This window comes from Phyllopteryx taeniolatus, chromosome 9 (genome assembly GCF_024500385.1).
Source record: "Phyllopteryx taeniolatus isolate TA_2022b chromosome 9, UOR_Ptae_1.2, whole genome shotgun sequence".
NCBI lineage: Eukaryota > Metazoa > Chordata > Actinopteri > Syngnathiformes > Syngnathidae > Phyllopteryx > Phyllopteryx taeniolatus.
In genome coordinates, this window is record NC_084510.1 from 19,968,017 (window position 1) to 19,995,855 (window position 27,839).

A 27,839-nucleotide genomic window follows, 5' to 3' on the forward strand; every position below is an offset into this window, starting at 1 on the left:
AAAGGCCTCCATGTGTTGACTGCCATTTTTTCATTATTGTATGTCACCATTCAGAGATGAGAAAACACTCTTGAGAGCACTTTATGATTGACTTAGATTTTTTATTGGTATTATACACATTTTCTGAAGGGGGAAAAATAAGAAGAATAAAGCCTATATCCAAACCAAAACTACAAGAGCATGAGCTACAGTAAGAAAACTGCGAGTGCTATATAACACTGTACCCAACAAATACTGAGCCAGGGTAACATGATGAGGAAGTTGATAAAACATACATGTGTTTCTTGTCTAAACTAGGCGAGAACACCAAAGCCTGGTTTCTACTCTAAATCCGAGTGGCAAGTACAGACATTTTAATTGTGTTTCAGATTTTTGGTCAGTAGCGTCGATATATATCTTTTATAATACTCTATTTATCTCAAATAAACAATCAAAGGTAACTTGTTTTGATGGGTTTCATCCAAAGTCTGTTAAATGCCCTGTTCGTGTGATACTAGGCTGCTTCGAAAATCCAAATATAGTCTCTTTTTGGTTTCAAGTAAGAGCAAAACAAAACAAAAAAATCAGGAGCAAGCAACAAAATCTTATTTACAATATTGTTGTATTTACATCAGAGCATACTGAGTGAGCGAGTGTTTCATTTGAATTTGTCTGAATCGTGTAACAGGTGGGTGCAACGTGAGGTTTGTTCAAAAAGTGCAATTCCTTGATTTTTTTTTTTTCCTGAAGTAAAAAAATATATGCTCGTTTTGCATTTTATATACGTAGAAATGCTGTTCATATAAACGCCATTTGTTGATTTAAGAGCCCTAAAAACGAATGCTTTCAAATGAGCCATATAAATGTAATTACAGTACTAAATACAAAAAACAGAGGTACCGCATTCCAAAGAAAAAAAAAACCAAAAAACACTTTTTCTCATTTTGTGTGTGTGTCTTTTAGGAGAGCGTTAATTGCTGACAGGAGAGCATATTTTAAAAAATAAGAATGTAGAAGAAGATATTAAGCTGAGTTACATTATTATATATATATATATATATATATATATATATATATATATATATATATATAAAGCATCCAATACTTCGGCTTTAAATGCGTACACATCAGTATATGGCTGCTTTTCTCGCCTATGAAATAAACAAGCAATATAGGCTATCTTTAAAAGTACATCCTCTACAGTTGAATATATATATATATATATATATATATATATATATATATAATATAATAAAAGCAAGCTGATATTAAAAGCGAATAGTGGTAAACGGGTGTCTCTTGGGTCCAGTGGTCTGCAGTGACACCTTGGAGTGTACCAATACTTTTGTGGCACCATTGTTGACTGTGTGACTATTCCCTTCATATTCAAGTAAGTGTGATGTGGCCTCTCTCCAATTAGCTTATAGCAAAAACAGTCACTGATGGAGTCCTGGACATCATGCTTTCTCATCCAGTTTTCCTTTCCTTAAAACTCACCATCTTTTTCATTCATCCTAGATACATACAAGTACTCTTATTCAATTGTTTGTGTCTTTTTTCTTGGGCTCCACTTTAGGATGGAGTGCTGCGTGGCGTCGTATCCTGCGCCGCCAGCTGGCACTGCAGGTCTCGAACCACGCTCTCCAGGCTCTGCCGCGCCTCCCGTTCCTGCTGCAGCTCCCTCCGCAGCTGCTCGCGGTCCGCCTCGGCCTGCTGGAGCTGAGAGTGCAGCTCGTCGATCTGATGTAAAGAGATCAGAGGTAAAACTCACTTTCGAGTTAAACCCTTTTCAATTCCTCACTCCTGTGGTAAAACTGTGCTATGCAGTAGAGGTCACTACTTGAGCAAAGAAGGTACATACAGGGAGTTCTCGCACTCCTCGGTTTACAAGAAGAGTTTCGTTTCTATGGCAGCAATGAAACCCGAACTTGTACCTAAGTGGGAAAGTGCTCTAGTCGATCATTAACTTACGTGAACACAGTACCAAAGTCATAATTACAGTAAATGCTTTCATGAAAAATACTTCTAGGCCATAAATATAAAATGCAGGTATTAAACTCAAGGTCCGGGGGCCAGATCCGGCCTGCTCCATCATTTAATGTAGCCTGCGAATGTGAATCATGTTTGTCGAATTCATGTTTCTTGCTGAAATACCCAAATTGCTAATTGTCTTCACCTCTAATAAAGTTGGGAATTGTAAACCTTTTTGTTAGTAGCACCCTTTTAAAATAAAATGAATAATAGTTCAACTGTTTTCACTGGCTGCTAAATTTTAAAACATCCATCAATTAGTTGTGTATTGGGTACAGTGAGCTCCCATATCCAGCAGGTGGCGCTATGGTGAAAGAAAAAAAAAAATCTTGCTGTGTGTTTGCACCCACGTTGCAGTACTGTATAACCCAGCAAGCCATTATGTTTCGGGTTGCCCTGCCTTGGCCGACGTCTGCGCTCTGACTGTGCACTTCTGCCATCCCTGAGCCTCTCACCTGGGCGGCGTACTTGACGCGGAGTCGCTCGGACTCGCATCCTTTGTCGCAGCCTCGCTGCTGCCTCTCGTGCGCCAGTTCCCTCTTGAGTCGGCCGCACGCCTCCTCTGCCTCCCTGATCTTCCTTTCCCAGTCCACGCGGAGGCGCTCGATCTCCTTCCGCAGATTCCTCTTTGCCTCCACGGCCTCGCGGAGGCGGCCTTTCTTGGCCACTCTCACAAACTCCAACTCCTGTGAAAACAGCGCAGATCCCTTGTGATTTAATATCTCACTTTCATATCTTACGCTCGTATATTTAAGTGCAGTTCAACTTCATTTAACTTTTGCGTACAATACACATGCATTTAACCTTTGCAAACTGTTTTTTCCCCCCAAACATTTGTTTAGGTACTATTTTGTAACTTACTGTATGTGCAATACCTTTTAATTGAATCATTATTTAAGTACAGATTTTTATTTTCCTATATTTAAGCGCAGTATTGATGTTCAAACTATATTACGCTACAGCGGCTTACAATAATATTAAATATACTTTTAAGGATTAAAGCCTCCGTCTTGTTTTTGCCGAACGCTTAAGCCTACTACACTACAGTATTTTTTTATGTTGATCATGAAGTTGGTACTTGGAAGGCTCAGGATTTCTTTAGGTGGTAAGTTTGAGGACCACTGGTTCAAACAACAAATATGCCACAAGCTTTCAACCCAAACCACTTGGGAAGAGGCTCATAGCATTCAAAATGGTTAAATACATACTGTAGATAGTATTTTGCAATGAAAAAAAATATGAGTTCTAAAAAGAAAAAAAAAGCTTTCTGTGACAAAGATTCCTCGCAATTCTAAATTTGGATCTGCGTGTATACTGTAAAAAGCTTTCAAAAACTATTCGCTTAAAATTCAGTGATATAATGGTGGCGCGAACAATAAACTGCAACACAGCCAAAGTTCACTGCAGAGGCGAGGCCAACCCGATTTGACCTCACCCAAAACTTGCCTTAGCCCACCCTATGAATTTGTCCTCAAATTAATTAAAAAAAAAAAAAAAAAAGTATGTGTGTGTGTATACGTATATGTATATATACAATTATATAAATACACACAGTGTGTACGGAAAGTTTTCAGACCCCATTCAATTTTTCACTCTTTGTTAAATTGCAGCCATTTATCAAAATCATTTAAGTTCATTTTTTCCCTCATTAATGTACACACAGCACCCCATATTGACAGAGAAAAAACGGAACTTTTGAAATTTTTTCTGATTTATTAAAAAAGAAAAACTCAAATATTGCATAGCCATAAATATACAGACCCTTTGCTGTGACACTCATATATTTAACTCGGGTACTGCCCATTTCTTCTGATCATCCTTGAGATGGTTCTACACCTTCATTGGAGTCCAGCTGTGTTTGATTATACTGATTGGACTTGATTAGGAAAGCCACACCCCTGTCTATATATGACCTTACAGCTCACAGTACATGTCAGAGCAAATGAGAATCATGAGGTCAAAGGAACTGCCTGAAGAGCTCAGAGACAGAATTGCGGCAAGGCACCGATCTGGCCAAGGTTACAAAAACATTTCTGCTGCACTTAAGGTTCCTAAGAGCACAGTGGCCTCCATAATCCTTAAATGGAAGACGTTTGGGTCGACCAGAACCCTTCCTAGAGCTGGCCGTCCGGTCAAACCAAGCAATCGGGGGAGAAGAGCCTTGGTGAGAGAGGTAAAGAAGAAACCAAAGATCACTGTGGCTGAGCTCCAGAGATGCAGTCGGGAGATGGATGAAAGTTCTAGAAAGTCAACCATCACTGCAGCCCTCCACCAGTCGGGGCTTTCTGGCAGAGTGTCCGACGGAAGCCTCTCTTCAGTACAAGACACATGAAAGCCCCCATGGAGTTTGCTAAAAAAAAACACCTGAAAGAGGTGTTTTTTCAAGGTCTAAAATGTTCAATCACATTTCAGAAGGGTACTTTCTAAAATTAGGTCTTGGGCTCAGCCCACCCAAAGTACTCGACCGAGACTCGCCCCTGGTTCACTGTATTTTGATTTTACCACCACAAAAAAACGTGTTTGACTACCTGCTGCAGGTTGCGTTTAGCCTGTATGGCGGCCGCCAGCTTCTCCTCTTGCTTCAGCCGCATCTTGACCACCTCCTGCAGGAATTTCTCTCGAGCCTCTTTGGTGTCCACACCAGTGTAGAGCGTCTGTCTCAGAGCGTCCATCTCAGGGCAGACATGCCCTGACAGCCAGGTTGGCGCCTCCTGAGGCGGAGAGGCACCTGCGGTCTCGGGGGTCAGCGTCTGAGGGGCACTGTTGCAGGCTGAGGGTGGTGAAGCGAGGGAGGACGCCAGCAGCGTACCTGCAGAGAAACGCTTGCAGTTACATATCTGCAACTCTTGTCGTGGATTTTATAACAAATGTTGTAGTCATTTTTAATAATACAATTTGTAGTATTTTTATAATACAATTTGTAGTCATTTTTTAAATAATCAATTTTATAGTATTTATTATAAAACATTTTGTAGTAATATGTTATGATAAATTGGTCGATTTAGGGGCAAAAGGCGGACTCCACCCTTGACTCGTCGCCAGTCAATCACAGGGCAACTAAGAATGATTTTTTTACAGTACTTTTTTACAAGCAATTTTATTTAGTTATGGATTTATTATAATGATGGATGGAGGGACAGTCAGTGGCTTTAAAAGGACGTTTTAAAATGTTTCCATAATCGTCTCACACCGTGGTAGCACTGTTAATTTCTACTTCTAAACACTTGGTGGCGCCATTTCACAGTGATCACTTGAACCAATGCCTGTGTGTGGTTCCTTTCCAGTATTCAACACAACTTTTGAATAGTAAATGATTGACTTTCTTCAGTGTTTTTGAGTATTTCCTTGTCCAGATGACAGAAGGTACTCACGATCATCACAGTCATCCACGTCGATCTCTCCGTCCGTGTCCATGTCGTCAGGGTTGGGTGCTGCAGCTTGCGTGTCGCCATTGTGCACTTCTTGTTGGATGGTTGAGGTCCCCCTGCCAGGAGCGTGGCTGTCGTCAGGATGCACCAGAGGGCCTGCGGGAGCTTGTGCCAAAGTCTCCTGACTCTTAAAATGGGACCTGCAAAGGCAATAGGGGTCCATTTAAAGCAGGGGTGGGCAAAATATGGCCACATGCGACCCACTCAGTTCTTTAATCTGGCCTGCTGAGCCTTTACATTTTCAAGAGTCCTGTGAAATTTGAGCACAAAAGTTTTTCCCCACCCATTTTTAAGCATTTCTGCTATCATTTTTTAAGACAATCCTGACAGCTCACCTCTCCTGCTCACTCTGAACTGCTGGTTTCTCCCTCTCGGATGCTTTTGGAGACCAAGGCCGGAATGCTGAAGGCCTCTGCTTTAGCTGGACTTGTTTCAGGTCCTGGAAACCAAAACGGCAAGCTTGAGTCATGATGAAGTACAACCATTCAAGTATTCAAATGGCCGTGACTGACACACTCAAAGATTCATTTAATAATTCTTTGTTATTGTTATTAGCTGACCATTGAAGATAATAGGAGCTTGTGCATCATCGCTTTCAAGTTTGCATTTAACACCATATGCACTTGTCACACTTTGCCGCCTGTTTACCAACCTTGTGAGTGGACTTGGACAGTGACTGGAGCCACTCGGCTTTGCGTTCGCTGTCAGATGATGGAGATTGCAATTTTTCCAGTTTGGGCCGCTTGGCTGTGATAGGGCTCAGCGACTGCGGGGAAGGGGAGAGAAGAGAGGCGTTAAATGGCGGCGATCCTTTCACTCATGAAAACAGAAGCGCACGTGTGATATGAATAACATCCGTCCATATTTATACCGTCTGATCTCATTAAGGTCGTGGGTGAGCTGGAGCCTGTCCCAGCTGACTTTGGGCGAGAGAGAAGTGGGGTACATAGAGACCAACATTCAAACCGATTAAAAATGTTTTTATTCTATCTAGCGTTGGTAGGCACGATTAACTGAGCTAACAATGTTCACTTTACCGTAGACATTCTGCGTTGCAGTAAACACATTGCACTTTATCTTTAAAGTGTGAGATAATCCCAAACTTTGGACATTCTCTGCCTTTTTCTTTCCCCCTGGCTCACGGTTCTCGCTACGTGAGTAACATTGGTCTTAATGGGAAAACGATGACCGCAAAAAATCTGCGATATAAAGTGAGATATGTGTGATTTAAAAATCTACGATACAGTGAAATGGCAAAAAGTGAACCGTTATGACGAGGGACAACTGTACTTCCATCATACTGCCTATGAGTTATGTAGTTACAGCGTAATCCTGGTAACTAATAAACCAATTTATATATACGACGATTGAAAAAAAAAATGACTAAAATGAAAAGCATGAGGCCACGTGTATCATCGCTAGTTCAGGTATGAAGTGCCAGACCTGATTTAACACCTCCCACCCTTGAGCGCACTGTACCAGACACGCACGCACACACACACACACACACACACACACACACGCACACGCACGCGCGCACACTCCTACATATGCACCCACGCACACATATGCATGTCAACACTCGCACCGACCAAGCAAATCTCACCAAGCTTGGTGTGTGAAAGCTGTGAGACGTGATTCATGGCTTCTCACTTAATGCTAAATGAGGTTTGTCTCCCATTTGCTTTGGCGCACAGGAACGGGAACATGAGCAGGATCAGGCACGTTCCCCTGTTGAGGATTTCCGAACCACGGAGCTGCGGACTGGCACAGGTCCGTGGGGCATTTGGTACAGGGCAGCACAGAGACACTAAGATCCTCTGTTATTCACTGAGGTTTTTTTTTGCCTAGTCAGTGTTTTTGGTCTATATAACATTATTGCTTTGGTGCCATCTGGTGGCATCTTGGTGCCAAGGAACTATGAAGTGATTTGAGGAGCTTCATTTAGACAAAACTAGTCCATTTTATGGCATGTATAGGCAATTAGAAACCCTTTTAGGGGGGCGTCAATTGCTTGCTGCATGGCTCAGCCCCTATCGCCCGTGAAAGGGGGTTTATTGTATATACAAAATAAAAGTCAGTGTTAGCACAAAACCGTCACCAACTCATTGAAGAGAAACAATTGCAGGGCTCCGACTACTTTGTTTTTATTTGTTTCTATGCTGGTCCGTCAAATTACGGCCTGAGTTGAAACTGGTCCACGGCGTGAAAAAAGTTGGGGCCGCTGGTTTAGGCGATGGAAATGCTTGACATGAGCTTGAGGCGGAACGTCATGGGAGTGAGTAAGCGAGCAGCAGGCCTGTGCGGGCCTCCTCACCACGCCAAGGTATACACATCCTCTTGTGTGACAAGTGTAGACCTGCAGGCTAAGGAAGTTCTCCGTATCTCAACATCTGCCGTCGCACACGTCATGCCAGCAGTCGAACATCCCTTACGGTAGCTCTCCGTAACGTTGCATTCTCGTTGCGTTTTTTTGGCTGCGTTGCACAAGCGTTTAAGGGCAATTAGTTTAATTGGGCCGCGACTCCACGTTGAAGACTTTGTGTGGTTTGTGCTGTACCTGACGCCGCCTTGACTGGGAGGGGTGAAAGCCAAGCTGGCTGCTGTCCAGACCAACACACACACACACACACACACACACACACACACACACTCATTTTCTACTCTTTTTAAAGCACATTACATTGACTGACATTCACTTCCCTTAACGCCAAACCACTACTTTAACACTAACCTTACATTAACCTTCAAAAGTATCTTCCACCTTCAGTTATAATTGGCCGCACCTCACAGAGATTTGCCATAAGGCAGGCAAGTCCCAACAGTCAGTGTGCAAGATCACATTTTAAGGGGTGGAAAACTTCAGCAATGGGATCCCACCTGAGGAAACCAGGAAGTGTACCATGGATTCAGTTGCCCATTCATCACGTACGTTCACAAGTGCAGCTGATCGGGATTTTTGTGCAGAGAACACAATTTTATTCGGCTATTGTGTGTTCAAATTTTGTGTGTATGGATCAGTTGTTGTCATCTCGACATGGGCCAAAACTGGTATCTCGTGCTTCTATTTTGTTGAAGATGGGTACAGGGTCACAAATTGTCTGCAAACCACTGCGTTAGTCTGACTAAAACCCAGCTATCCATCAATCCATTTTCTATTTCATTTGTCCTCATTGGGCTTGGTGTAAGCTGGACCCTGTCCAAGCTGATTTTGGCAGAGAGAAGCCGTGTCCACGCTGGACTGGTCAGCCAATCATAGGCCTCATATAGAGGCCTCACAACTATGGTCAATTTAGAGTCTTCAATGACGCTACCATGGAGGTGCGGCCTCTATTCCAGCTGACTTGTGAGAGAGAAGCCAGGGTACACCCGAATGGTCGTCAGCCAATCGCAGGGCACGTACAGTATCGACAAACAACCATTCCCACTCACACCGATGGAGAATATAGAGTTAACCTAACATGCATGTTTTTGAAATGTGGGTGGAAGCCAGAGTACGTGGAGAAAACCAAGCACAAACACAGGGGAGTACATAGAAGCTCGACACAAGAAGCCCTGTGCTGAGATTCAAACCCAGACCCTAAGAACTATAAGGCACTTTGTTGTACAAAATCCAATCAGGCTGCATTTTTAAAACAGTTGGCATTCTTATTCTGCCTATTCATGCTCCACTTGTAGTGTTGCACAAGACGTTTGTCTGGACACTCCCCGCTTGTCTGTCTGACTCATGCGCAGGTCTCCTCTACCTGTCTAACCAGTCACCACTTTACATTTACACGGTACACACACTCACACACTGTTTGGCTTTTCCTCTACGAGTTCATTCTTTGAACCCAGACTGCACGTCCTCAGGATCGGTCGCTCTCACCTGCCCCATAACTCAAGGGTTTGTAAAGTTGGAGTCTGTCATTACGTGCTACGACAAAGGATGACCGTGGCTATTTGTACTCTGAGGTTGTTTTTTTTTTTTTTTTGCGTCCGCAGGAAGGTTCCCTAGACATAATAGAGGCCGAAAGCAGACACTCCCCAGACACCACAAGGGACCCGCATGGCTAAATGTGACGCTGACCTCACTGGCTTCATAGACACAGCTTGGCCCGTCTTGTACTGCATGTCCCAGTGGTTAAATGACCAACCCCCCCAACGAGAACCAGGAAGTAGCATGCGAACTAACAAACCAACACACAAACAAAAATATGCCAATCAACTATATATTTTCTCTTTTTTAAATTTGAGTCACTATACATCCTAGAATAAAAAATGGTATGCTCCCGTTGTCTAATGTCATCTTTCGTGTACCAGAAAGTAGCATGCAAACCTCAAATAAATCAATAAATACAGCAACACCAGTCGGGTGCACTAGTGGCTGGCATGTCTGCCTTACAGTTATCAGGTTCTGGATTCGAATCTCAGTTTGCATGTTCTCCCCGTGCTTGCGCGAGATTTCTCAGGATACTCGGCTTTCTGGCAAATTCCAAAAACGTGTGTTAGGTTCATCGAAGAATATTAATTGTGTATAAGTGCGAATGGTATTTTGTCTTCATGCGCACTGCAGTTGACAGACAAACAGTGCCTCGCCAAAAGTCAACATTGATTGGCTCCAGCTCACCCACGATACTAATGAGAACAATCACTAAAGAAATTGATGGATGAATGGTTATTTTGCCTATTGGCTATTTTCGCCAAAAATACCAAAAATTGGTAGGCTCTATACGATACTAATGAGGACAAGCAGTATGGAAAATATACTGTCCGTATGTATAAGAGCAAATGCAGTCCTTTTTTTGTGTGCATGTATTGTATGCTGTTTTTGCCATTTGCCATTGAGTTTCTCTATTTTTTCCATTTTAGTAACAATGGAACTGCTTCCCCCACTTCAGAATAAAAAATGGTACAGTTGTCATTCATCATCCTCTGTAAACCAGGAAGTAGCACGCTAATATAAAAATGGATGGACAAAGAAAAATATAGCGCCTTTATGGGTTTTTCCGCCACACGTATTTGGTCTTTTTGCTGTTTAAGTCACAATGGAAATGTTCCCCCAGCGCCAGAATAAAAAATGGTACAGTCCTGTCATGAACCAGGAAGTAGCATGTTAACTTACAAATAGATGGACAAAGAGAAATACATTGCTTTTTTTTTTATTTATTTTTTTAAATTCATATATTTTTCCTACTTTTTGCCTTAATCCCCCACCAGAAAATCAACAATGGTACGGGTCATTATCTTTAGCCCCGTCCTTCATGAAATAGCATGCTAGCTGAAACAGTGGCAAACGGACACAAACACAGTGCTTTTCCACTGTTGTTTGAGGAATTTATTTTCTATTTTTGAGACACCCACACCCCATAAGCAAAAATGGTGTCCTTCTATCGTCTTAGTTATTAACAATGTCCAAATTACTGCACACCATGACGCAGCTTTCCACTTTCTAGCTTGTTGAAATATTTTCGGTTGGGGCAATAAAAGGCCAAAACTAAGAGACTGAATGCATAGCGCCATCTATGGCAATGGAGGAGAACAGCACGGCTTGTAAAAAAACTAAACAAAACATGCTTTACACAGCACCATATCGTACTGGAGACTTGGCAGCCCCGCTCCCTCCTCAGACTTCCTGTGGCCGAGTGAGTCCCCTGTGGGAACTGGAGTGGGAGGGAGGTGGGCCAAGGGAGCGGGAACACAGAGGAAACAGTGAGCTGCAGGAATGTTTACTTGAAGGCCAAGTACATCCCCTACCCCTTCACTTCTTTAAGACTCCATTCAAGCATTGGCCTTTTCAACTGGCCATTGTATGATATGGCTTTGAGGTGCTGTAATGAAGCGGCCTTTCAAAGCAAATCTCCAGGCTAAACAGGCTCTAATAGCCGCCCGGGCGAGAGCAGACATGCTTTATTTTTTAATTAGAGGCGCTCTGCAATTCCAGGGGTAGGCCTCACATTGCAAACGTGTTGATTCACTGGCATAGTTGAGGAATAATCTTTTTGTTGATATTGCGCTAACTGGAGCATGGCCAAAGATCACGAAGCTTCTCGACGCTTCTTGACCGTGGACGTAGTAGTTCTATGAACAGCTAACTAGCATCACTAGAAAAGTAAACTTTTCCCAATTGCCCTTTTAATCTTTATCTGAGGGTCATTTTAAATTGTATCATTGTTTTTCTTTTTTTTTTTAAATTACAGATTGATCGATCAATTGATAGTTCTGTGACTGAAGCTGCTCTTCTGTATGGAGATGGTGCTGTACAGTGGATGCTGCGGATTGTCCATGATGGACAGAAGCTTGTTCAGTGTCCTCCTTTCTGCCCAGATTATATATTATGACCATTTATGACTTTTTTTTTTTTTTTTAAATAACAGTCCCTCTGAGCTTCGATTAGTTTTTTGAACAACAAAGTCTAAATTTAAAGACATAGTTTCTGATTGCTTGTTTGATCTTGCAGTACCATTGTAGCACTCAATGGCTCTATAGCTGGATCTCCTGACAACATAATTTCCTATACATGAACATATATATATATATATAAACTAATGACATGCAATAAAATAATATACAGATAAAAAAAACTTTCTTCATTTTTATCATTAAAAATTAATAAACAAATGTAGTGATTTGATTTCAAATTTAGTTTCCCATTTTTTATTTTTGCTGAATTACTTTTGCATCTTGTTTAATTAAAAAATAATCATGTTCAGCCCTGGACACAAACACCCATAAAGATATAACTGTATCTGCAGTACATATATGATTTTTTTTCAACTATCATTACATTTAAATTAATTGCTTTATCACAGAAATATCTTTTTTTTTCTATGCACGGATATTATTATTATTATTATGAATCTATTTTTTATTTTTTATTTTTTTTTGATTGGCTAGTTCCAATGTTCCAAAGCTGCTGGTGGTCAAGTGGTATCAACAGTGATAATTCCCAGAGCGAAAGTAAAAAAAAAAAAAAAGAAAAAGAAAACCTCCCAAAATGTTTCCTTGCAAGGAAATGCCTTTGACCTTATTACTTTTACATGTCCAAAGCAATGATGGGAGGCTTAAATGGAAACATCCAGCATCTGTTGCGGTGCTTAAAAAAAACAAAACAAAACAAACTAAACGAAGTTATCGAAGGAGCCCAACATGGGTCGGCTCTCATCTGGCGAGACGGAAATAGTCTCCCTCAGCTGAACTTCCTGGGGCGACAACTCTCGCGCTGTACCGTCGCGTTTGCTTCTGCTTTAACAACCGAGAAGACACAACAGTTTCGGATGACGGCTTCCTTCCCTCCACTACCCCCCCCCTCCGCTGGTGTAATCCCCAGCTCCACGTGTGCTTAATGGGGCACTGTCTCCCTCAAGGGCACGCCAACTGCTATCGCTCACTCAGGAAACGGCCTCCCTGTTTGGGAAGGCTGGTTGTCGTCATCGGATCCCCCGCGGTTTGCCGGATGCATGCTCGCTATCAATTGTAGGACTTTGCTTTATATAAAGTCCCCTGTGGTCACCTTGCAACAGTTGGATGATAGTCTGGGGTGTCTAATCAAGATGTCCCTGAAACTCCATCCCAACGCCGACCCTAATGTTATGCTTTAATTTCCCCTCTCTTAAGCTTATTCACTAGCGCTTCTACTTTTAGGGTCGCGGTGTTTATGTAGCTGCACCCAGCCATGACAGCCCTGACACACACATACGGAGAGCCACAGGGGCTTGACATGAGGTCGGCATGACAGCCAAACTTATTGTATTGTCCTAATTGTCTTTGGGCTTGAGACTGGATGAAATGCCGAGTCGAGAGGAAACGCTGGCCGTAAAAAAGGTGCAACATGCGACGCAACCGCTTAGCAGCCCGCATGTCTGCATAGCTATAATCAGATTTACAGGAAAGGAAATCATGAAATATCTGAGTGTTTGTTGTCCATCCATTTATTTTCTGAACCTCACTAGGGTTGCGGGTGTTCTGGCGCATCTCCCAGGCTGACTTTGGGTGAGCGCGAGTTACACCCTGGACTGGTCACCAGCCAATCACAGGGCACATATAGACAAACAACCGTAAACATTCACATTCAAACCTATGGACAATTGAGCCACTCAATTGACCAGACTGGGCTAACTAAATTTTTTGTCATTTTTCAGTGACAGTGAAATGAATAAAGGAAATGAATATTGTTTTTCTAATAGCATAATTGCCCAAGTAATTGTTAACTTACTGTCACATTATCAATAATATACCAATGTGCTTGCTAAATGTTTTTTATCTTTAAGTCTTTAAGTCTGTGTACTGTATCTTGTCAATCATCCAAGTCACGGTAATCCGCAAAGGTTGAATTTGTTGCGTTCTTGTTTCTTGTTTTCTGAAAACTTTCAAAAATGACTTTGGCAATTATGCTATTAGGCTGATTGATATCTTTCAGATGAATACAGATGGTCTAAATCAATGTTTAGTTCCAGTTTTGACATATGGGGCAGTCTATTATTGCATTCAGTCCCATTTTTCGCTTTCATGAAATATTGATAGATTTGACGCGTGTTTGGACTCAGACCATCATTACACTAAACCTGTAGTGGCAGCCATTAGGCGGCAACCATAATACTCTTCTGCGAATGACAAAAATGGAGTTAGCCCACTCAAGTTCTTAGTAGCTCAATTTAGTCTTCTGTAATAGGTGGAATCTATCCCAGTTGAATTTGGAGGAAAGAAGCAGGTTAACTTTGGAATGGCTAATTCCATTTTTTGTCATTTTTGTCTTGCAGAAATTAATTGAGAAAAGGCATATCGTCACAAGGTTTACTTCCAATTTTGACAAAGTGGGCAGCCCATTATTGCACCCAGTCCTTTTATTTGTAGCTTGGGTACCAGTGCATCTGCATGTTAGCATTTCTGAATGTTATTTATCATCTTTCATGAAATATTGATAGTATTGACATGTTTGAACTTAGACCGCTATAGAATTAAACGTTTTGTGGTAGCCATTGGCTCCGGAAAACACAAAACTCACTAGAATGAACACATAAATCTAGTACCTCTCCGACAGTGTCAAAAGTGAGCATATTTATAGTAAAGGCTCTTGTGTTGGTTCTCATCAATACTCAACGAAGTGGTCTGTAAGTGTAAGGTTCATGCGTGATCATCATATCATCAATTCTCTTCTTATTTCTTGTTGCCTTAATTGAAAAGTCATATTTGGCTGGGAAAACAAAAAGCAAGGTAACTCCTCTTCTGCGCGCCAAAAGTGACAAATTCCAATTCAGGTCCAAACACGGCAACCATAACATCGGGACGTGCCCACCTGCCTGTTGACAGTGGTGTCCCGTGTCACTGTTCCCTCATGGAGCATGACCTCACAGCATTTGAAGCTTGTAAGTCATTTCAACAGAAGCGGCGAGACCTGGACCAGGAGGGCCGGTAACCGATATGACCGCAATTTGGACTTTAATAGCGCCGGCATGTTGGTCAAAGTTATCTTTGGAGGAAAAAACGTGCGGCAAGTATTTCTAGATGTGTGGTGGCAAATTCAGCAGAGGCACTACTTATGGAGGACACTTGATTAGGTACACCTTAAGAGTCAAATGCAGGGATTCCCAACCTCTGTGCCACGGGAAATTATCCAATTTCATCTAATTGGTTCGAAAACTATTATTCATTTGTTCCAAATAACGTACAATGAACCCCCTAGGTCCCAAGGAACTATGTTGAAGTGAGTTGAGGATCATCATTTAGACAAAGGTAGCCCTTTGCTGCCACCTTGTGGCATCTCTAGGCAATTATATATCCCTTTGGGATTAGTTGCAGATTTTCGTTGTTCTTGGCAGGGCTCCATCCCGATCCCCTGCAAATTGAAGGTGTTCACTGTATTTTTGTTCTATGCCAGCGGCGTATAGTGACAGGCAGAACATCCATCCATCCATCTTCTGTCGCGCTTTATCCTCACTAGGGTCGTGGGCATGCTGGAGCCTATCCCAGCTATCTTCGGGCGAGAGGCGGGGTCGACAGGCAGAACAAATAAAGGCATTTCCACTAGATGGCAGATGGTACAATTAATAATAGCTTTGTGCTTAACAGGCCCAGACTTCACACTGAGTTAGTACATTTGTGAATAAATGGAAAAAAGATACTTCAGTGTACAGTATATATATGTGATATTTCTCTAATGTAAAATATGTGCCTTGCCTCAATAAAGGTTGGAAAACACTGGTCTAATTGTATCCAATACAAGAACAACTGCTTTTACCAAGATAATACAGCTTGGCTTCGATTGATATGGCTAGTATGGCTAGAGTAGGTATTCATTTAACAATATGTTTATTATTACAAAGTTTTAGAGAGGCTTACGTGACAGCAGCTTGTCTTTTCAGAGCTTCCAGTGACTATGTTGACAGTATCCATATTATGCTAATGAGTATTGTTGTGGGGCTCATCCAGATTGAAACCCCAGCAGGGACCTGTCAATCCCATCTAATCGTCTAAAAGGGACTATATTTTAGAAGGAAAAATGTTTCATTTAATGTAATGTTATTACATTTATTTAAAAGTTAATTTTTTTGACAAAAGATACTATATTTTAGCAAACAAATTAACCATTTCATTAAATTTCATATCATTTCATGAATTTATTTATTTATGTAATGAGTCTGGCACAGACCTCCCGTGTCCAATTTACTCAAAGTCGGACAATAACATCTGGAGAATTGAGCCAAAGAGAACTAGAGTGGGCTAACTTCATTTTGGTCATTTTTGAATTCGGTGCAAAAATGAGCACGGAAAAGATTAGATTAGATGAATACAGGTCTAAATTGAGGTTTAGTTCCAATTTGGACATTTAGGCCCTTTTGTTTTTTAGCTTGTGTGCCAGTGCATCTGCATTTTAATACAGGTGAACGTTATCTTGCATGAAATATTATATATATATATATATATATATATATATATATATATTGCTAGATTAGATGGCTATTTGGAATTAGACCACTATTGCACCAAACCTTTAATAGCAGCCATTGGGCGGTAGCCATAAAACTTCAATGTATTAAAAAAAAAAAAAAAAAATCACAAAATCATTAGCCCACTTCCGTTCTCAGTGGTGAATATGCTATTATTAATTAACATTATTTTCATGTTTTATTTTCCTCTCAATCAATTTGTTTATTTTAATTATCTTTTAGAGCACACACACTGGTGTCTTTGAGATAAACACATACTGTGATACAATTGCATTACGAGGGGCGATAACTAAAAGATTTATTTATGATCTTTTACTAAAACACCCCAACGCACGCACGCACACACACAAACACACACACACACACAAACGCACGCGCACGCATCCACACTTGCTTTTCTGCTTCTTTTCACATTTAGCACACTTGCAATGCAGGAGCAGCTGTGATGTTAAGCAGGAGGCTGGAGGGGCTGAAGGTTAGGGAGAAAGATCAGACCTACACTTACACTATTACTTATTCTGCTTTCGGTGCAGTTTATTGATTATTTTATTTTTATTTTATTTATTTATTTAGTTGTTGTTTTTTGTAAGGTCGGAGCCACACAAATTACAAATCCGTTCAAGTGAACACTGCAGCGTTTTTTTATCATTATTTTATTTCCAAACTTTCTGTTCTACACGGGTGCATGCAGACATGTCCGTGTGTGCATGTGCGTGCCTCCACAGAACTTGATCTCTGTGGCGCACCAGTGCCAACGCCATCTTGGCTATGCGAGCTTAATCTCTTGGCATTATACTGACCCTCATCTGGTGCTCGGCTGGTGGTGCACGGCTCGCTGTGTTCAGATCGCCGTGCTCGGCCCTCGCATTTCGCCGCAGTGCAATCATAATTGTTAATTTATGTCGTCAAACAGCTCTGTGGTGTTCACTATTATTGTTTGATACATATAGATACTGTATAATCTTAATACTTTGCCCTAAATAACAATATAGTAATAATGACTATATTAAGCCCGATATATGGTATGTCAATACAGTGGTGCCTTGGGATACAAGTTCAATTCGTTCCCTGACCACGCTCATAACTCAAAATATTTGTATCTCAAATCATCTTTCCACATTGGAATAAATGGAAATGCCGTTAATTCGTTCCAACCTCCCTCAAAAATTAACACAAATTTTTGTCACGTTTTTTTTAATAAGGAAAATATCACTACAATATTGTGCTTCATAAAAACATATAGTAAGAATGTAATTAAATATAATGTAAAAAAATTAACAGTTTGTGCATCATGATAAATTCATTGCTGCTCCTTCTGGTGTGGGTGACTTGGCCACCAGGCGCAATATAATACAGTCAGGTCGACACAATCGAAGAAGACTTTTATAACTAATGTAAGTGACTCTTTAAGCTACAGGATTTTTCTCAGAGGATAAAGAAAATATTCCCTTTGAGTATTGTTATATTGCCTGCCTACGTGTCGCTTCACTGATTGCCGTCAAACATCAATTGCTTAATGTTTTATAACGCCACTACATGGATGCTATTTGTTAGATTTTCTATGTCATTTCTCATTATGTGTTAGCATGAAATGAGCAAACTTTAAGGCAAACGTTTTTGGTTGTTTTAATTACATAAGGTGTAATTCTCTTTGTTTGATATTTAGTTTGACAGTAAATTCCAACTGTGAGTGGCATTAAACAGCTTGAAGCGTCTTCTTTTGAAGACTTGTGCAATATCTGTCAATCTATTGCTTTTTGTTAAGTGAGCTGAATTTACTGACACCATACAGCGCTTGTATCTCAAATTTTTGCTCGCAAGTCAAAGCAGAAATTCGGCTGATGATGGCTCGTAACTCCAAAAATTATTTTGTTCCAGTCTTTATAGTACAGAGTAACTGAAGATATCAATTGAACAAAAAAATAGCGATATTTGACCACAATGTAGCGAAATGTTTCTTTGCCGTATCGTACATTTTGATCTATGATACAAGATGAAGAAAATAAAGACCCTCCATAAAAACGATCCATTCCAACTGACTCAGAAATGGGTCATGTGTATGTTTTACGATGGAATTATTATTATTATTTTTTACTTCTAAAAGAGGACCGGAACAAGTTGGTGGTTTCTCACTCTCTGCCCTAAAAAAAACACAATCCCTCTCCTCTCATCTCTCTGTTTGTAGACTGCAAAACATTGGTTGATGCGTGCAAGCCCCCACTGCCTCCCTCTCTCCCTCCCGCCCACCCACCCTCCGACCCCAAAACAAAAACAAAACACACTCCGCTCTACGCAGCAAAACAGCGACATCACTGTCTGACTGGCTGAGATTTTAATCCGGCAGATTAATTCTAATGTCATGGCAAAGGAGGCCCAAAGACGATTAAAATGTCACTGGATAACCTCTCAGCAACCCAAACAGTAACAGCTCCAAACACGCACACGCACACACACACACACACAAAGTATCAGTGGCAACAGCATGTACCGGATAACACCTCTCAGACGAGGCCGAGGTACAACAGGTCCATCTTATCCCCGGGAGGGTCAAGACTTCTCAGTCTGGGAGTTTGACAGGCCACATGGACACATGGGCACATCCCATTGTTCACCGCCGGGGGCAAAACTAAGCCCCTTAATGATGCTCAGGCCGAGACCCTGATGGCATTTTAGTTCCATTAAACAGTTTTGAAAACAAAAGCTCGCATTGGGTTTAAACCACCATGCAATGAAAACAAATTTGAGACTTTTTTCGTTTGTTTTATAATGGGGACAAGCAGTAGAGCAAATGGCTGGATGGATATGGGATACTAAAAGAAAAAAGTATAACTTAAATATAAATATAACTTAAATTTTTTTTGTAAGTGCCCAAACAAATCTGAGATTTTTTTTAATTGTATTTTTTCCATGAAAAAAAACCCCTACAATCAAAGCACCATGAAAAACAATATAATCTGTTCAAAGTCAAAGCATCACGCAATGAGAAACAAAACATCTGGGATTTAAAGAAAATGTTTTGGATAACAAAACAAAAGCTCAGATGAATACAAAAAAAAAAAATCCTTTCCTTTTTTTATTGTGTATTTTGTAAAATATTTTTTAAAATGAATTCACCATGCACCGTGCAATAAAAAACAATATAACCTGCATTTTTTAAATTTTACATTTAAAAAAAACATATATTTTTTAAGGCACCATCCAATTTAAAAAAAAAAAAAAAAAAAGAAATCTGGGATTTTGAATAAAAAAATATTTTGGATAAAAAAAAGTGCAATTCAATAAAACTATATATATATTTTGTATTTTATTTGAAATCGTCATGCATTTTAAAAGAAATAAATCTGGGACATGTTTGGAAAATAAATATTAAATCTGTTTTCTAAATGCAATTTAGTAAAAAAAAAAGTGGGAATTTTAATTACTTTCATTAGTTTATAAAATAACACATAATAAAATGCCCTGAAAAAAAAATCCATCCAGTGAGTATTAATAGGAAATAGACTAAAAAGTCAATCACAGTTTGCAGTGCCATTTGTTTTGTAACATAAATGAACAGTTGTTTTATGTTTCCTAAAACTGCTTCCAAAATGTCTCGCCTGTGGCTAGTTATATAAATTCAAACAAGCAATTTGATTGTACCAACCGACACGCAGACATTTTGGTGAGCCAAAGGGATGTCGAGGACTGGAATTTTCTTTTTAAAAATATCAAAACACAAAAGCAGATCAGAAGTCAGCTGGGCTGCGGTTTTGCGACGTCGCGTCTGGTAAGCTGAGCCTCATGACCGCATGCAACCCCCCGTGAACCACGAACGCCAGTGGAGAGGAAGGCAGGTGGCAGGTTTATTTGGAAAGATGAAAATGGGATGAATACCAGAGGTTAAGAAGCACGAGGGGATAGGATTGGCTTGGGAGGAGGGGTCGCGCCGGGGGGTGCGTAAAATCTGTCAGAGGTGAAGTTAGGGTCGCCGCTCGCTCAGGGTCCCATCTGATGTCGTTTCACCAACACAGTGTCCGTCATGAGAATGGCTTCTGAGCTAATTGGTTGAACCGAGTCATAAATCCTGCTGCAATCTATGGACGTCATTCCGGCCTTATCTGCTGAATGCGGCCTTCCTGGTCACCTGGTCATCAAAAGAGCCCCTTGTGACCATCACAGACAAGGGCTTTTGTCCAAGTAGCTTTGACCTTCACTTCAGTTTTATTATTATTGTTATTATTACGCATCTGATTATTTTTTTATGTTTTATTTTAACTATTCATCCATTTTCTAAAGCTCTTGTCCTTTAAGTTTACAGGTGAGCTGGCGGCATTATTAGAATCCCACACGGGAGACCACGCCCTACTGCTTCCAGATGGGAAAAGAGGTATCAACCACGCTACCAAGCTAACCGCAAACTAGCCCTAAACCATAACAAATGTATTTGTTTTCATTTTGTACAAATGTCGTACATATTTGGAATGGTTATCTCGTTACATCAGCGTAGCCTGCCCTTTCCGTGATGCAGGAGCTAATCATGTTGCAGCTGGGCATGGCCTGCCTAGAGCAAGTGTGGGATTCCTATTAACGCGAGCCAATGACTCTGGGCTAGAGGCGGGCTCCACCCTGGACCGGTCGCCAGTCGTTTGTTGGACTATTATTTTGGAATAGTACAAGGAGTAACGATTCTATTCTGATTTGCTAGTCATTCATTACTGTCAATGCCAATAGCGAGTAGGATTTTAGGAGGCGAGTACGAGCCCTACCACAAATGCAATTTGAATCCAAGTAACCGTGTTTTGACCTGTGCTGACACATCAAATTTTGGGGTTTAATTTCCCCGTCAGAATAAAAAATTTACATGTTTTGGACTTGTTAAGGGCAGCACGTTCACAGAATTCTCTCTGGAGGAGAGACACTGTGATGCAAAAAAGGGCCCGTGCATACAGTAATATTTGACGAAGCTCATATAGGGTTTGGCTTGTTTCCACTTGTCCAAGGAATTGTGTGTCAAGGGAAAATGGGGGATTAAACACCCACAACATCCGTTCCTAAGATCTCACATTCCAGCCTTAAACACTGCTTTTGCTTTCCTCCTTCAGCCATAGGGAAACATATCTGCTTACACAAGCAATTAGGTGAGAGGGCCCCAAGCCTCGCATCTTCCATTACGATGAAAACGTGTTCCGTATATTAAATAAATAAACACAGTGAAAACCTCGCAAATTGGGCCAACTCGGCTGTCTGTTCCTTGAGTCCGCAAATGTCTTTTTCCTTTCCTGGATGCTTTTTATTGCTCAAGCGCCAGTGTTTTTCTCTCCATGGCAACCCAATAACAGCAGAGCCCAACTCAGCTCTGACTCACAAACTGAACCCCACAAAATACCCATTTCAGCGCCAGGGTTTTCTCACTCAGCCCCATACCGTACGTCCGAACCTTTCCTCGGGACGCCTCGGAAAAAGGTGGCGTCCGGTGACGACAATGAACGGGAATGTTGATGAATATGGCGCTACGAACAGTATTTGACATAGGGCAGTGGTTCTCAAATATTTGACACCAAATACTACCTAAAAAAAACAACTTGGCTCTTGAAGTACCACCATCATGTCTAACATTAAAATACAGTAGCATAATAGGTCATAGTGTACATCAAAAAATGCGACAGGTTTTACAACCCCAATTCCAATAAAGTTGGGACGTTGTGTTAAACATAAATAAAAACAGAAAACAATGATTTGCAAATCAGGCTCAACCTATATTTAATTGAATACACTACAAAGACAAGCTATTTAATGTTCAAACTGATACTTGATTGTTTTTAGCAAATGATCATTAACTTAGAATTTGATGGCTGCAACACGTTCCAAAAAAGATGGAACAGGGTCATGTTTACCACTGTGTTACATCACCTTTTCTTTTAACAACATTCAATAAACGTTTGGGAACTGAGGAGACTAATTGTTGAAGCTTTGTAGGTGGAATTCTTGCCCATTCTTGCTTGATGTACAGCTTCAGCTGTTCAACAGTCCGGGGTCTCCGTTGTCGTATTTTACGCTTCATAATGCGCCACACATTTTCAATGCGAGACAGGTCTGGACTGCAGGCAGGCCAGTCTAGTACCCGCATTGTTTTACTACGAAGCCACGCTGTTGTAATACTTGCAGAATGTGGTTTGGCATTGTCTTGCTGAAATAAGCAGGGGCGTCCATGAAAAAGACGTTGCTGGGATGGCAGCATATGTTTCTCCAAAACCTGTGTGTACCTTTCAGCATTAATGGTGCCTTCACACATGTGTAAGTTACCCATGCCATTGGCACTAACACAGCCCCATACCATCACAGATGCTGGCTTTTGAACTTTGCATCCATAACAGTCCGGATGGTTCTTTTCCTCTTTGGCCTGAGGACACGACATCCACAATTTCAAAAAACAATTTGAAATGTGGAGTCGTCGGACCACAGAACACTTTTCCACTTTGCATCAGTCCATCTTAGATGAGCTCGGGCCCAGAGAAGCCGGCGGCGTTTCTGGGTTTTGTTGATAAATGGCTTTTGCTTTGCATAGTAGAGTTTTAAGTTGCACTTACGGATGTAGCGCCGAACTGTATTTACTGACATTGGTTTTCTGAAGTGTTCCTGAGCCCATGTGGTGATATCCTTTACACATTGATGTCGGTTTTTGATGCAGTGCTGCCTGAGAGATCGAAGGTCACAGGCATTCAATGTTGGTTTTCGGCCTTGCCGCTTACATGCAGTGATTTCTCAAAACTCAAAACATTCATCTTTCCCCATTGAAATGAATGAATAGGAATGCTATTAATCCTTTACAACCCCCCCCCCCCCCCGCCCCACCCCCCCAAAAAAGTATTTTGGTCACCTGGAGGCAGTATAATACACACGTAGAGACACACAGAGAGACGAGTTTCACAACTGACTCAATAAGATGCAGTAAGATTAGTTATTTTTCGCAATGGATAAACAATACATGACTGTGGGTATTGTTAAATTGTTTGTTTACATGTGTTGCGCCACCGTTTGTGTTCAAATATCCGTTGCCTGTCTTTGTCTTATGTTTAGTTTGACAGCAAACTTCAACTGGGAGTGGCAATCACAGCTTGAAGACGATTATTTTGAAGAATTGTTCACTATCTGGCAAACTGCTGCTCATTGCGACGTGAGTTGAGTTGAGTTCACTGCCACTGCAAAATGTGCATACAGTATCTAAAATTTTTGCTTGCAAGTCCATCCATCCATCGATTTTCCAAACTGCAAAAAATTGTCTGAACTACGGCTCGTCACTCAAAAACCTAAAAAAAATAACTTACGTGCAAATGTATTGAACTTCAAAGTTAAATACAACATAGGCAGTGATTTTTTTTTTTGCTTCCCCATAGTACTTCACTTTGAGAATGACTGACATAGGGCATTCGACAGACCCACATGGCTCAGGCGCTGCGTGGGTTCAGCCTGACACATTCGGTGCCGTCGGACAGGCGGCAGCCGAACCCGGTCGTGGATATGGGCACGTTCAAAACGACAGCAGGTTCTGAATAAATAGACTGGACAGTGACGTAAAAATCTGCCACTCGTGGTGTCACCGGACTGAGTGTCACAGGATGCAGGCCAGCAAATGGTGAAGGCAGGCCAGGGATTAGTGTCATCGGCCTGAGGGGAAGGTCTTTCAATACCGCATAGCCTGCCCTTGAGGCCTGACCCTTGCATAAATGCATTTAAAGCATCAATATGTAAAAGATACAGTGGTGGAAAGTAACAAAGTAAAACTACTTGAGTATATTTTTCAGCTGCTTTAGCAGAGTATTTATTTTTCTGAAGACTTTTTACTTTCACTTCCTACATTTGAAAACGGATACGCTACCTTGACTAACGAGTTTTGGTCCTTGACCAATCTCCCGATTCAATTTACTTGTATGCCAAAGTAATCATATATGAAGCTTATAGCAAAAAAAAATGCTTGGCACTCAGAAAACTTGCAATTTGGGGCACTCCTGAGTCAAGGTGTAAGCTACTTCTGTATACTAGGAGTTGAACAACTAAAGATTTTTTTGTAATTGACAAAAATGTGATGAAAGTCAAGTTGAAGTCGATTCATTGATATTTTTGAGGTCCCTTTAGGTCCCGCTGGTATGAATTGTTCAGGACTAGTGGCGATCGAAATAGCCGAAGCTAGCGCCACCTGCTTATTTTCATACTCTCTGACACGCCCAGATGTATGTCAACTGGGTCACCTTGATGGCGGGACATTTCGCTGCTCCTCAGAGTCTTATAGTCTGGCAACGGCAGCAAATGTTTAAGTCGAAAGGTCTCCGTAAATTGGCCCATTGGAAGACGAGATGTCAAAAATGTGATTAGCCTTTAGTTGACTTCAAGTTTTAAATGTCGATGCGTAGTAGTAAAGTTGACTCGTCGACTAATCGGTTCAACCCCAACTGTATACAGTTGTAGGAGTTATAGTATACTGAGTTCTTTATCAATGTATTTTTGTATGATTGAACTGATTTGTATCGGCATATTATTATTGGATGGGCACCATGTCCACATACAGTAAGTATATGTACTACTACTACTAATACAGAGTCAGTACTTTTGCCACTTTTGAAAAATGCTACCTTTAAATGGCAGCTTCCAAATCATACAGGCTTGTAATAGGAGTAGAATCTCTATCATTACCATGGTGACCCAGATTGCTTGGTCGAACCTGCCAGGACCATTCCATGTTGTGTGTTACTGTTCAGCGTGTGCATGTTTTTTGTTCCATTGCCTTTCAGTTGACGTAAACTTACTTTGGCTACCAAGTGAATTATTAATAAAAGAACCACTAATATGCACTACAAAGGCGTGTCCTCTGTATGCGGAATGTCTTAACACATGCCAGGAAATGATTGGAAACAATTGGTCACTGGCAGCAGAGAAACAGACATTTATACAGTATCCAATATCAACTTACATCCAGCATATTACATTTAAAGGTCTTCTAAGCTGTAGTTCATAATTGTATGAAAAACACTTCTAGACCATAAATATAAAACAATCAAATGAGAAACAGTAAGAACGGTGGTAATTGAGCGTGCCTTCTTGTGCCATGTGACCACGTATTCTTATGCCGCTGTGCAAACTATTTCATTGTGCACCGTTTGGAAATTTGAAATGTCATAATAACAGTAAATATTTGTATGAAAAACATTTCTAGGCCACAAATATGAAGCAATCAAATGAAAACCCTTCTAATTACGGCATTAACTGAGCATATCTCCTTTAGCCCCTCGACCACGTATTCTTATGCCAATTGACATTCACATGTTGGGACCGTCGTAAAGCGGGGACCACCTTTATATCAATTCAATTCTCAATGGCAAATGCTAATCTTTGCCACCGCCCACACACAGTGGCAAAGCATCAAGTTATGTCATTTCAGGAAAGCCATCCGTTGACAATAATTGATTCAAATTTGACAGCAATCTGATCAGTCCCTTAGGAGTTCATTGAAGTGCTACCCCTGCAAATGGCTAAAATGACCTGAAAATGGCTGCCTCAACACAACATGGCTGACTTCCCGTTCATTTTAGGGCATGTGTTCTCGGGGCATTTTTGCACATTCTGGTGTGATAGACATGCCTACCACATTTCACACCACTAAGAGAAACTGGCTCTAGGGGCTAGTTTCATGTCAGGATCCTTGACGCCCTCCCTCTTTTTTTTAATTTTTATTTAAATGGTGGCCCATATTAAAAGTTTAAACTTTAAATATACCGCTAGCACAAACTATGAGGCCAAAACATAATTTCAAACTTATCTTACAACATTTCCCTGAAAATAATTCCTTACAATTTGATTATGAAAAAATACACTGACGTGTACACGCACATGAAGCAACAACTGTTCAGAACTTCCACTAACAACCCAGGCTAAACTTAAATCTTCCCTGACATACAATTGGGTTAGTCTCTCAGTCAAGGTGTATCACTTCAACATACTTCCTTGATACCAATTACTGCTTTCCAATTAGCCAACACTTTGGCTTTGATGTTGCAGAAAGTGTACAAAAACTGAATAGGTTTAAGTTTTAAGATTTTCTGTGAATAGCGGAGGATACGTTCCACAGAAAAAATGTGAGCATCACATACAGTGCTACCTATACCATAAATACCATTAATCTGTTCCAGCACCCCCCCCCCCACACCCCAAAAATATTGCTCGTATTATATTTTATTAAAACATACAGTTATTACATAATTAAATACAATTTAAAGAATTAAACAGTTTATGCATTGTGAGTTCACACTTTTAATTTATTATGCTGCTCTTTCTGATGTGCCCGCCTTGGCCACCAGGGGGAAGTATAATACATAGAGACATACTACACGAAGATTTGATGTTGAAACACTTCCACAACTAAGCTGCAGTAATTAGTAGTTTTTCATAGAGGATAAATAATATATCCTTGTGAGTATTTCTGCATGCTCTGTCTGTATGTGTTGCCACTGTTTGTGTTTAAATATAAGCTGTTTAATAAAAGTCCATAACTACTGCAATATTGATGCTTGTTTCGTTAGCCCGTCTATGGCGTTTCCCGTTTTGTGTTAGCATTAAGATAGCAGACTTCCGTGAAGTTATAAAGTTTGGTTTTCGTTTCACAGTAAACGTCAACTGAGACTGGAAACAAACAGTTTGCAGGAAGCACTTTTGCTCGCAACTCAAGACAAAAAAAAAAACACAAAAAAAAACGACCAAGCAACGTTTTGTATTTCGAAAACTTATAAGTGAAGGTACCACTGTATGTGAGTTTGTGACAAGCAAACTGTGAATAGGCAGGGGTTGTTATGACAATTTTACCCACGCCTTTGCTAATCTTTGGCACTCTTTAAACCAACATTCGTGCTTTTAACAAAAATCGGCTTTTCAAATTCATGACACACACACAGACACGCACGCACGCACGCATGCACAAGCACACACACGCATAGACACATAACTTCTACCGCCCTTCCACCACCTGCCCTTGAATCATACTAATCGCTTAGCATAAGAGCAGAGGATTTAACTTGCCGCCTCCTCATTGGCCCGTGGATAGTCTTCTTGTCCTGTCTAGTTGTGGTGCTAAAAAGAAAACAGGGGGCACTAAAGTGAAACTCAAGACAACAACGTGCCCGTGTCCACGTTTCAGCTGCCGTGCTGAACAGCTGTGAGCGCGGGGGCCTTCGCGGAAGACTCACGAGAAGACCGAATTATTTGTAACATTTGCCGCCCCCTGCAAGATGGCCGCGTAGCCGAGGCTTTTCCGTGCACCTCTCCCGCACTTTCTTCCTCGGAGCAGAGGAGTATACCACAGGGAGGGGAGGCCCTACACAGGAACTCAATAATAACTTTCAGCAGTCTAGCCAGGAGGCTGGAAGCCCAGACTGCGGCTGTTCCCTCCTGCCCGTCTCCCTCCCTCCGCACAGCCCCATGCTCCTCCCCCCGTAAACCCCCCAACCCCCAC

General features: G+C 41.1%; 1 protein-coding gene and 1 long non-coding RNA gene across 2 annotated transcripts in view; one reads left to right on the forward strand and one right to left on the reverse strand.

The window, feature by feature from the left end:
* Positions 1-80: 80 nt before the first annotated feature.
* skib (v-ski avian sarcoma viral oncogene homolog b) overlaps positions 81-27,839 on the reverse strand; it is a 58,192-nt gene continuing 30,433 nt past the window's right edge. The window contains exons 2-7 of the mRNA XM_061784949.1: positions 6,091-6,204; positions 5,774-5,877; positions 5,382-5,578; positions 4,539-4,819; positions 2,466-2,696; positions 81-1,719 (exon numbers count right to left, since the gene is read on the reverse strand). Of these exons, the coding sequence (XP_061640933.1) occupies positions 1,552-1,719; positions 2,466-2,696; positions 4,539-4,819; positions 5,382-5,578; positions 5,774-5,877; positions 6,091-6,204 (1,095 nt within the window). The 3' untranslated portion in view covers positions 81-1,551. The remainder of the gene's footprint in view (positions 1,720-2,465; positions 2,697-4,538; positions 4,820-5,381; positions 5,579-5,773; positions 5,878-6,090; positions 6,205-27,839) is intronic.
* On the forward strand, positions 9,227-9,710 carry LOC133483556 (uncharacterized). The gene is made up of 2 exons (XR_009790142.1): positions 9,227-9,324; positions 9,423-9,710. It is a non-coding gene; the product is annotated as an uncharacterized LOC133483556 (long non-coding RNA).